The 12,631-nt window shown below is 42.9% G+C and overlaps 1 protein-coding gene across 2 annotated transcripts in view; it reads right to left on the bottom strand.

The window, feature by feature from the left end:
* LOC112251944 (cyclin-dependent kinase-like 5) overlaps positions 1-12,631 on the bottom strand; it is a 123,859-nt gene that overhangs the window by 10,015 nt on the left and 101,213 nt on the right. For both annotated transcript variants that reach the window (XR_006083541.1, XM_042322782.1), the window contains exon 15: positions 2,348-2,456. Coding sequence is in view for 1 of the 2 variants with exons in the window: in XM_042322782.1 (XP_042178716.1) it covers positions 2,348-2,456 (109 nt within the window). In the remaining variant the exon portion in view is untranslated. The remainder of the gene's footprint in view (positions 1-2,347; positions 2,457-12,631) is intronic.

Here is a 12,631-nt window from a genome sequence, read left to right on the forward strand (position 1 = left end):
ATATTTTAGATTTTAGATTCTTCAAAGTAGCCAACCTTTGCCTTGATGACAGCTTTGCACACTCTTGGCATTCTCTTCACCTGGAATGTTTTTCCAACAGTCTTGAAGAAGTTCCCACATATGCTGAGCATTTGTTGGCTTCTTTTCCTTCACTCTGTGGTCCAACTCATCCCAAAGCATCTCAATTGGGTTGAGGTTGAGTCATTATCGAGGCTAGGTCATCTGATGCAGCATTCCATAACTCTCCTTTTTGGTCAAATAGCCCTTACACAGCATGGCGGTGTGTTGGGTCATTGTCCTGTTGAAAAACAAATTATAGTACCACTAAGTGCAAACCAGATGGGATGGCGTATCGCTGCAGAATGCTGTGGTAGCCATGCTGATTAAGTGTGTCTTGAATTCTAAATAAATCACAGACAGTGTCACCAGCAAAGCACCCCCACACCTCCTCCTCCTCCTGTCTTTAAACATCAGCTATCTGAGCAGCTAAACGATCGCTGCAGCTGTACACAGCCCATCCAATCTACCTACCTCATCCCCATATTGTTTTTATTTACTTTTTTGCACACCAGTATCTCTACTTGCACATCATCATCATCTGCACATCTATCACTCCAGTGTTAATTTGCTAAATTGTAATTACTTTGCCACTATGGCCTATTTATTACCTTACCTCCTCACGCCATTTGCACACACTGTATATATATATACACTTTTCTTCTATTGTGTTATTGACTGTACGTTTGTTTATTCCATGTGTAACTCTGTGTTGTTGTTTGTGTCGCACTGCTTTGCTTTATCTTGGCCAGGTCGCAGTTGTGCCTGCCTGATTAAATAAAGACAAAATTAAATAAAAATAAATAAAAATGCTTCACGGTGGGAACCACATGTGGAGATCATCACTTCACCTACTCTGCGTCTCACAAAGACACGACGGTTGGACCAAAAATCGCAAATTTGGACTCATCAGACCAAAGGACAAATTTCCCCTGGTCTAATGTGCATTGCTGGTGTTTCTTGGCCAAAAGCAAGTCTCTTCTTCTTATAGGTGTCCTTTAGTAGTGGTTTATTTGCAGCAATTCGACCATGAAGGTCTGATTCTCTTCTGAACAGTTGATGTTGAGATGCGTCTGTCAGCATTTATTTGGGCTGCAATCTGAGGTGCAGTTAACTCTAATGAATTTATCCTCTACAGCAGAGGTAACTCTGGGTCTTCCTTTCCAATCTGAGGTGCAGTTAACTCAAATCAAATCAAATCAAATTTATTTATATAGCCCTTCGTACATCAGCTGATATCTCAAAGTGCTGTACAGAAACCCAGCCTAAGACCCCAAACAGCAAGCAATGCAGGTGTAGAAGCACGGTGGCTAGGAAAAACTCCCTAGAAAGGCCAAAACCTAGGAAGAAACCTAGAGAGGAACCAGGCTATGTGGGGTGGCCAGTCCTCTTCTGGCTGTGCCGGGTGGAGATTATAACAGAACATAACAGCCAAGATGTTCAAATGTTCATAAATGACCAGCATGGTCGTATAATAATAAGGCAGAACAGTTGAAACTGGAGCAGCAGCACAGTCAGGTGGACGGGGGACAGCAAGGAGTCATCATGTCAGGTAGTCCTGGGGCATGGTCCTAGGGCTCAGGTCCTCCGAGAGAGAGAAAGAAAGAATTAGAGAGAGCACATGTGGGGTGGCCAGTCCTCTTCTGGCTGTGCCGGGTGGAGATTATAACTCTAATGAACTTATCCTCTGCAGCAGAGGTAACTCTGTGTCTTCCATTCCTGTGACAGTCCTCATGAGAGCCACTGCATTTAAAGAAACTTTCAAAGTTCTTGAAATTTTACGTATTGACTGACCGTTATGTCTTAAAGTAATGATGGACTGTCATTTCTCTTTGCTTATTTGAGCTGTTCTTGCCATAATATGGACTTGGTCTTTTAACAAATAGAGCCATCTTCTGTATCCCCCCCTTACCTTGTTACAACAAAACTGATTGGCTCAAACGCATGAAGAAGTAAAGAAATTCCAGGGCACACCTGTTAATTGAAATGCATTCCAGGTGACTACCTCATGAAGCTGGTTGAGAGAATGCCAAGAGTGTGCAAAGCTGTCATCAAGGCAAAGGGTGGCAACATTGAAGAATCTTAAATATATTTAACACTTTTTTGGTTACTACATGATTCCATATATGTGTAATGTCATAGTTTTGATATCTTCACTATTATTTTACCATGTAGAAATAAAGAAACCCTGGAATGAGTAGGTGCATCCAAACTTTTGACTGGTACTGTACATATGTTAACTCTAGAGGGTATGGCAGACCATAACATTACAGAAGAGAACAGCACCCACCATTTGGGACTTGTTCTTCTTCTTCTTCTTTATTGCTCTGAAGAAGCCCTGCTTCTCCTTTTCTTTGGTCGGCTCTGATTGGTTCATCACCACGATCTCTGGGCGCATCCTATTGATGGAGAGAACACAATACAGCTGGAAAAACAGATGGACTCTAACGGAGGGACAGTCCAAGCTGCGCTGCAACTGGATGGATTGGAAGACTAATGAAGGAACAGTCCAAGCTGTATTGTACAGTAACTGGAAGGACAGGAAGAGTCTAATGAAGGCTCAGTCCAAGCTGCACTGTAACATGACAGAGAAGAGGACTCTAATGAAGGAACAGTCCAACAGTCCAAGCTGTAATGTAACTGGACAGACTTGAGGACTCTAATGAAGGAACAGTCCAAGCTGTAATGTACTCTAACTGGACAGACTTGAGGACTCTAATGAAGGAACAGTCCATGCTGTAATGTAACTGGACTTGAGTAATGAAGGAACAGTCCAAGCTGTAATGTACTAACTGGACAGACTTGAGGACTCTAATGAAGGAACAGTCCAAGCTGTAATGTAACTGGACAGACTTGAGGACTCTAATGAAGGAACAGTCCAAGCTGTAATGTAACTGGACAGACTTGAGGACTCTAATGAAAGAACAGTCCAAGCTGCAATGTACTCTAACTGGACAGACTTGAGGACTCTAATGAAGGAACAGTCCAAGCTGTAATGTACTCTAACTGGACAGACTTGAGGACTCTAATGAAGGAACAGTCCATGCTGTAATGTAACTGGACAGACTTGAGGACTCTAATGAAGGAACAGTCCAAGCTGTAATGTACTCTAACTGGACAGACTTGAGGACTCTAATGAAAGAACAGTCCAACTGGACAGACTTGTAATGTAACTGGACAGACTTGAGGACTCTAATGAAGGAACAGAACAGTACCAACTGGACAGACTTGTCTAATGAAGGAACAGTAAATGTAACTGGACAGACTTGAGGACTCTAATGAAGGAACAGTCCAAGCTGTAATGTAACTGGACAGACTTGAGGACTCTAATGAAAGAACAGTCCAAGTTGTAATGTAACTGGACAGACTTGAGGACTCTAATGAAGGAACAGTCCAAGCTGCAATGTACTCTAACTGGACAGACTTGAGGACTCTAATGAAGGAACAGTCTAAGCAGTAATGTACTCTAACTGGACAGACTTGAGGACTCTAATGAAGGAACAGTCCAAGCTGTAATGTACTCTAACTGGACAGACTTGAGGACTCTAATGAAGGAACAGTCCAAGCTGTAATGTAACTGGACAGACTTGAGGACTCTAATGAAAGAACAGTCCAAGTTGTAATGTAACTGGACAGACTTGAGGACTCTAATGAAGGAACAGTCCAAGCTGTAATGTACTCTAACTGGACAGACTTGAGGACTCTAATGAAGGAACAGTCCATGCTGTAATGTAACTGGACAGACTTGAGGACTCTAATGAAGGAACAGTCCAAGCTGTAATGTACTCTAACTGGACAGACTTGAGGACTCTAATGAAGGAACAGTCCATGCTATAATGTAACTGGACAGACTTGAGGACTCTAATGAAGGAAAAGTCCAAGCTGCAATGTACTCTAACTGGACAGACTTGAAACTCTAATGAAGGAACAGTCCAACCTGTAATGTACACTAACTGGACAGACTTGAGGACTCTAATGAAGGAACAGTCCAAGCTGTAATGTACTCTAACTGGACAGACTTGAGGACTCTAATGAAAGAACAGTCCAAGTTGTAATGTAACTAGACAGACTTGAGGACTCTAATGAAGGAACAGTCCAAGCTGTAATGTACTCTAACTGGACAGACTTGAGGACTCTAATGAAGGAACAGTCCATGCTGTAATGTAACTGGACAGACTTGAGGACTCTAATGAAGGAACAGTCCAAGCTGTAATGTACTCTAACTGGACAGACTTGAGGACTCTAATGAAGGAACAGTCCAAGCTGTAATGTACTCTAACTGGACAGACTTGAGGACTCTAATGAAAGAACAGTCCAAGTTGTAATGTAACTAGACAGACTTGAGGACTCTAATGAAGGAACAGTCCAAGCTGTAATGTACTCTAACTGGACAGACTTGAGGACTCTAATGAAAGAACAGACCAAGTTGTAATGTAACTAGACAGACTTGAGGACTCTAATGAAGGAACAGTCCAAGCTGTAATGTACTCTAACTGGACAGACTTGAGGACTCTAATGAAAGAACAGTCCAAGTTGTAATGTAACTAGACAGACTTGAGGACTCTAATGAAGGAACAGTCCAAGCTGTAATGTACTCTAACTGGACAGACTTGAGGACTCTAATGAAGGAACAGTCCATGCTGTAATGTAACTGGACAGACTTGAGGACTCTAATGAAGGAACAGTCCAAGCTGTAATGTACTCTAACTGGACAGACTTGAGGACTCTAATGAAGGAACAGTCCATGCTGTAATGTAACTGGACAGACTTGAGGACTCTAATGAAGGAACAGTCCAAGCTGTAATGTACTAATGAAGGAACTAACTGGTACTCTAACAGACTTGAGGACTCTAATGAAGGAACAGTCCAAGCTGTAATGTAACTGGACAGACTTGAGGACTCTAATGAAGGAACAGTCCAAGCTGTAATGTACTCTAACTGGACAGACTTGAGGACTCTAATGAAGGAACAGTCCATGCTCCATGTAATGTAACTGGACAGACTTGAGGACTCTAATGAAGGAACAGTCCATGCTGTAATGTAACTGGACAGACTTGAGGACTCTAATGAAGGAACAGTCCAAGCTGTAATGTACTCTAACTGGACAGACTTGAGGACTCTAATGAAGGAACAGTCCATGCTATAATGTAACTGGACAGACTTGAGGACTCTAATGAAGGAACAGTCCAAGCTGCAATGTACTCTAACTGGACAGACTTGAGGACTCTAATGAAGGAACAGTCCAACCTGTAATGTACACTAACTGGACAGACTTGAGGACTCTAATGAAGGAACAGTCCAAGCTGTAATGTACTCTAACTGGACAGACTTGAGGACTCTAATGAAAGAACAGTCCAAGTTGTAATGTAACTAGACAGACTTGAGGACTCTAATGAAGGAACAGTCCAAGCTGTAATGTACTCTAACTGGACAGACTTGAGGACTCTAATGAAGGAACAGTCCATGCTGTAATGTAACTGGACAGACTTGAGGACTCTAATGAAGGAACAGTCCAAGCTGTAATGTACTCTAACTGGACAGACTTGAGGACTCTAATGAAGGAACAGTCCAAGCTGTAATGTACACTAACTGGACAGACTTGAGGACTCTAATGAAGGAACAGTCCAAGCTGTAATGTACTCTAACTGGACAGACTTGAGGACTCTAATGAAGGAACAGTCCAAGCTGTAATGTACAGTCCAAGCTGTAACTGGACAGACTTGAGGACTCTAATGAAGGAACAGTCCAAGCTGTAATGTACTCTAACTGGACAGACTTGAGGACTCTAATGAAAGAACAGTCCAAGTAACTGTAATGTAAGGAACAGTCTAATGTACAGACTTGAGGACTCTAATGAAGGAACAGTCCAAGCTGTAATGTACTCTAACTGGACAGACTTGAGGACTCTAATGAAGGAACAGTCCATGCTGTAATGTAACTGGACAGACTTGAGGACTCTAATGAAGGAACAGTCCAAGCTGTAATGTACTCTAACTGGACAGACTTGAGGACTCTAATGAAGGAACAGTCCATGCTGTAATGTAACTGGACAGACTTGAGGACTCTAATGAAGGAACAGTCCAAGCTGTAATGTACTCTAACTGGACAGACTTGAGGACTCTAATGAAGGAACAGTCCAAGCTGTAATGTAACTGGACAGACTTGAGGACTCTAATGAAGGAACAGTCCAAGCTGTAATGTACTCTAACTGGACAGACTTGAGGACTCTAATGAAGGAACAGTCCATGCTGTAATGTAACTGGACAGACTTGAGGACTCTAATGAAGGAACAGTCCATGCTGTAATGTAACTGGACAGACTTGAGGACTCTAATGAAGGAACAGTCCAAGCTGTAATGTACTCTAACTGGACAGACTTGAGGACTCTAATGAAGGAACAGTCCATGCTATAATGTAATTGGACAGACTTGAGGACTCTAATGAAGGAACAGTCCAAGCTGCAATGTACTCTAACTGGACAGACTTGAGGACTCTAATGAAGGAACAGTCCAACCTGTAATGTACTAACTGGACAGACTTGAGGACCAACCTGTAATGTACACTAACTGGACAGACTTGAGGACTCTAATGAAGGAACAGTCCAAGCTGTAATGTACTCTAACTGGACAGACTTGAGGACTCTAATGAAAGAACAGTCCAAGTTGTAATGTAACTGGACAGACTTGAGGACTCTAATGAAGGAACAGTCCAAGCTGTAATGTACTCTAACTGGACAGACTTGAGGACTCTAATGAAGGAACAGTCCATGCTGTAATGTAACTGGACAGACTTGAGGACTCTAATGAAGGAACAGTCCAAGCTGTAATGTACTCTAACTGGACAGACTTGAGGACTCTAATGAAGGAACAGTCCAAGCTGTAATGTACACTAACTGGACAGACTTGAGGACTCTAATGAAGGAACAGTCCAAGCTGTAATGTACTCTAACTGGACAGACTTGAGGACTCTAATGAAGGAACAGTCCAAGCTGTAATGTACACTAACTGGACAGACTTGAGGACTCTAATGAAGGAACAGTGCTGTAATGTAGACAGACTTGAGGACTCTAATGAAAGAACAGTCCAAGTTGTAATGTAACTAGACAGACTTGAGGACTCTAATGAAGGAACAGTCCAACCTGTAATGTACTCTAACTGGACAGACTTGAGGACTCTAATGAAGGAACAGTCCATGCTGTAATGTAACTGGACAGACTTGAGGACTCTAATGAAGGAACAGTCCAAGCTGTAATGTACTCTAACTGGACAGACTTGAGGACTCTAATGAAGGAACAGTCCATGCTGTAATGTAACTGGACAGACTTGAGGACTCTAATGAAGGAACAGTCCAAGCTGTAATGTACTCTAACTGGACAGACTTGAGGACTCTAATGAAGGAACAGTCCAAGCTGTAATGTACTCTAACTGGACAGACTTGAGGACTCTAATGAAAGAACAGTCCAAGTTGTAATGTAACTGGACAGACTTGAGGACTCTAATGAAGGAACAGTCCAAGCTGCAATGTACTCTAACTGGACAGACTTGAGGACTCTAATGAAGGAACAGTCCAAGCTGTAATGTACTCTAACTGGACAGACTTGAGGACTCTAATGAAGGAACAGTCCAAGCTGTAATGTACTCTAACTGGACAGACTTGAGGACTCTAATGAAGGAACAGTCCAAGCTGTAATGTAACTGGACAGACTTGAGGACTCTAATGAAGGAACAGTCCAAGCTGTAATGTACTCTAACTGGACAGACTTGAGGACTCTAATGAAAGAACAGTCCAAGTTGTAATGTAACTGGACAGACTTGAGGACTCTAATGAAGGAACAGTCCAAGCTGTAATGTACTCTAACTGGACAGACTTGTGGACTCTAATGAAGGAACAGTCCATGCTGTAATGTAACTGGACAGACTTGAGGACTCTAATGAAGGAACAGTCCATGCTGTAATGTAACTGGACAGACTTGAGGACTCTAATGAAGGAACAGTCCAAGCTGTAATGTACACTAACTGGACAGACTTGAGAACTCTAATGAAGGAACAGTCCAAGCTGTAATGTACTCTAACTGGACAGACTTGAGGACTCTAATGAAGGAACAGTCCAAGCTGTAATGTAACTGGACAGACTTGAGGACTCTAATGAAGGAACAGTCCAAGCTGTAATGTACTCTAACTGGACAGACTTGAGGACTCTAATGAAGGAACAGTCCATGCTGTAATGTAACTGGACAGACTTGAGGACTCTAATGAAGGAACAGTCCATGCTGTAATGTAACTGGACAGACTTGAGGACTCTAATGAAGGAACAGTCCAAGCTGTAATGTACTCTAACTGGACAGACTTGAGGACTCTAATGAAGGAACAGTCCATGCTATAATGTAATTGGACAGACTTGAGGACTCTAATGAAGGAACAGTCCAAGCTGCAATGTACTCTAACTGGACAGACTTGAGGACTCTAATGAAGGAACAGTCCAACCTGTAATGTACACTAACTGGACAGACTTGAGGACTCTAATGAAGGAACAGTCCAAGCTGTAATGTAACTGGACAGACTTGAGGACTCTAATGAAGGAACAGTCCAAGCTGTAATGTACTCTAACTGGACAGACTTGAGGACTCTAATGAAGGAACAGTCCATGCTATAATGTAACTGGACAGACTTGAGGACTCTAATGAAGGAACAGTCCAAGCTGTAATGTACTCTAACTGGACAGACTTGAGGACTCTAATGAAGGAACAGTCCAAGCTGTAATGTACACTAACTGGACAGACTTGAGGACTCTAATGAAGGAACAGTCCAAGCTGTAATGTACTCTAACTGGACAGACTTGAGGACTCTAATGAAAGAACAGTCCAAGTTGTAATGTAACTAGACAGACTTGAGGACTCTAATGAAGGAACAGTCCAAGCTGTAATGTACTCCAACTGGACTTGAGGACTCTAATGAAGGAACAGTCCAAGCTGTAATGTACACTGGACTGACTTGAGGACTAATGAAGGAACAGTCCATGCTGTAATGTAACTGGACAGACTTGAGGACTCTAATGAAGGAACAGTCCAAGCTGTAATGTACTCTAACTGGACAGACTTGAGGACTCTAATGAAGGAACAGTCCATGCTGTAATGTAACTGGACAGACTTGAGGACTCTAATGAAGGAACAGTCCAAGCTGTAATGTACTCTAACTTTTGTTGTGTTACAGCCTGAATTCAAAATGGATGAAATAAAAAAAAATCTCACCCATCTTCACACAATACCCCATAATGACAAAGTCAAAACATGTTTTTAGACATTTTTTTGCTAATTTATTGAGAATGAAATACAGAAATATCTGATTTACATAAGTATTCACACCCCTGAGTAAATACTTTGTAGAAGCACTTTTGGCAGTGATTACAGCTGTGAGTCTTTCTTGGTAAGTCTCTAAGAACCTTCCAAACCTGGATTGTACAACATTTGCCGATTGTTATTTTCAAATTACTTCCAGCAATGTCAAATTCATTGTTGATCATTGCTAGACAACCATTTCCAGGTCTTGCCATCGATATTCAAGTAGATTTAAGTCAAATCTGTAACTCGGCCACTCAGCAACATTTATTGTCTTCTTGGTAAGCAACTCCAGCGTAGATTTACGTTAGTATTGTGGAGTAACTACAATGTTGTTGGTCCCATCCTCAGTTTTCTCCTATCACAGCCATAAAATTCTGTAACTGTTTTAAAGTCACCATTGGCCTCATGGTGAAATCCATGAATGGTTTCCTTCTTCTCCGGCAACTGACTTAAGAAGGACGCTTGTATCTTTGTAGTGACTGGGTGTATTGATACACCATCGAAAGTGTAATTAGTAACTTCACCATGCTCAAAGATATATTCAATGAATGCTTTAAAAAAATGTTTACCATCTACAAATAGTTGCCCTTCTTTGCAAGGCATTGGAAAACCTCCCTGATCTTTGTGGTTGAATCTGTGTTTGAAATTCACTGCTCGACTGAGGGACCTTACAGATAATTGTATATGTGGGGTACAGAGATGTGGTAATCATAAACAAAATCATGTTAAACACTATTATTGCACACAGAGTGAATCCATGCACCATATTATGTGACTTGTTAAGCAAATGTACCACTCCTGAATGTATTTAGGCTTGCCATGACAAAGGGGTTGAATACAAGACATTTCAGCTTTTCATTTGAAATTAATCTAAATTACATTACATACATTACAACTTTGATGTAATGTCCTTAAAACAAGTCAAAATGAGGCTCAGTAGTGTGTGTGGCCTCCACGTGCATGTATGACCTCCCTACAATGCCAGGGCATGCTCCTGATGAGGTGGCGGATGGTCTCCTGAGGGATCTCCTCCCAGACCTGGACTAAAGTATCCGCCAACTCCTGGACAGTCTGTGGTGCAACGTGGCGTTGGTGGATGGAGCGAGACATGATGTCCCAGATGTGCTCAATTGGATTCAGGTCTGGGGAACGGGTGGGCCAGTCCATAGCATCAATGCCTTCCTCTTGCAGGAACTGCTGACACACTCCAGCCACATGAGGTCTAGCATTGTCTTGCATTAGGAGGAACCCAGGGCCAACCGCACCAGCATATGGTCTCACAAGGGGTCTGAGGATCTCATCTCGGTACCTAATGGCAGTCAGGCTACCTCTGGCGAGCACATGGAGGGCTGTGCGCCCCCCCAAAGACATGCCACCCCACACCATGACTGACCCACCGCCAAACTGGTCATGCTGGAGAATGTTGCAGGCAGCAGAACGTTCTCCACGGCGTCTCCAGACTGTCACGTCTGTCACATGTGCTCAGTGTGAACCTGCTTTCATCTGTGAAGAGCACAGGGCGCCAGTGGTGAATTTGCCAATCTTGGTATTCTCTGGCAAATGCCAAACGTCCTGCACAGTGTTGGGCTGTAAGCAAAACCCCCACCTGTGGACGTCGGGCCCTCATACCACCCTCATGGAGCCTGTTTCTGACCGTTTGAGCAGACACATGCACATTTGTGGCCTGCTGGTGGTCATTTTGCAGGGCTCTGGCAGTGCTCCTCCTTGCACACAGGCGGATGTAGCGGTCCTGCTGCTGAGTTGTTGCCCTCCTACGGCCTCCTCCACATCTCCTGATGTACTGGCCTGTCTCCTGGTAGCGCCTCCATGCTCTGGACACTACGCTGACAGACACAGCAAACCTTCTTGCCACAGCTCACATTGATGTGCCATCCTGGATGAGCTGCACTACCTGAGCCACTTGTGTGGGTTGTAGACTCCGTCTCATGCTACCACTAGAGTGAAAGCACCGCCAGCATTCAAAAGTGACCAAAACATCTGCCAGGAAGCATAGGAACTGAGAAGTGGTCTGTGGTCCCCACCTGCAGAACCACTCCTTTATTGGGGGTGTCTTGCTAATTGCCTATAATTTCCACCTGTTGTCTATTCCATTTGCACAACAGCATGTGAAATGTATTGTCAATCAGTGTTGCTTCCTAAGTGGACAGTTTGATTTCACAGAAGTGTGATTGACTTGGAGTTACATTGTGGTGTTTAAGTGTTCCCTTTATTTTTTTGAGCAGTGTATTAGCCATGCGAGTCGTGCAATCAATATGCTGGTAGACTTTAGGTAGCCTTGTTCTCACATTTGCTTTGTTAAAATCCCCATCAACAATAAATGCAGCCTCCGGATATATAGTTTGCAGTTTACATAGAATCCAGTGAAGTTCTTTGAGGGCCATCTTGGTGTTCGCTTCAGGGGGAATGTACACAGCTGTGACTATAACTGACAAGAATTCTCTTGGTAGGTAAAATGGCCGGCATTTGATTGTAAGGAATTCTAGGTCGGGTGAGCAAAAGCACTTGAGTTCCTGTATGTTATGATTACACCATGAGTCGTTAATCATAAAATATACACCCCCACCCTTCCTCTTCTCAGAGAAGTGTTTATCTCTGTCGGCGTGATACATGGAGAAGCCCGGTGGCTGTACCAATTCCAACAACATATCCAGAGAGAGCCATGTTTCTGTGAAACAGAGAATGTTACAATCTCTGTCTCTCTGGAAGGCAACCCTTGCTCGAATTTTGTCTACCTTGTTGTCAAGAGACTGGACATTGGCGAGTACTATACTCGTGAGCAATGTGCACGTTTACGGAGCCTGACCAGAAGGCTGCTCCATCTGCCCCCTCTGCGGCACCATTGTTTTGGGTCGGCTACTGGGATCAGATCCACCGTCCTAGGTGGTGGTCCGAACAGAGGATCCACTTCGGGAAAGTCGTATTCCTGGTCATAATATTGGTAAGTTGATGTTGCTCTTATATCCAATAGTTCTTCCCGGCTGTATGTAATAAGACTTAAGATTTCCTGGAGTAACTATGTAAGAAATAACACATAATAAAAAAAATACTCCATAGTTTCCTAAGAACGCAAAGCAAGGCGACCATCTCTGTCAGTGCCATTTAGCAGGATTACATTCATTTCTATTCATTTTACAATGAGACAGCAAGGAGATGTGGCAATTTTTTTACACAGAGGATGTAGCATTTTATAACTAATTATGTGCAATTCTACTCATTT

This window comes from Oncorhynchus tshawytscha, linkage group LG06 (genome assembly GCF_018296145.1).
Source record: "Oncorhynchus tshawytscha isolate Ot180627B linkage group LG06, Otsh_v2.0, whole genome shotgun sequence".
Lineage (NCBI taxonomy): Eukaryota > Metazoa > Chordata > Actinopteri > Salmoniformes > Salmonidae > Oncorhynchus > Oncorhynchus tshawytscha.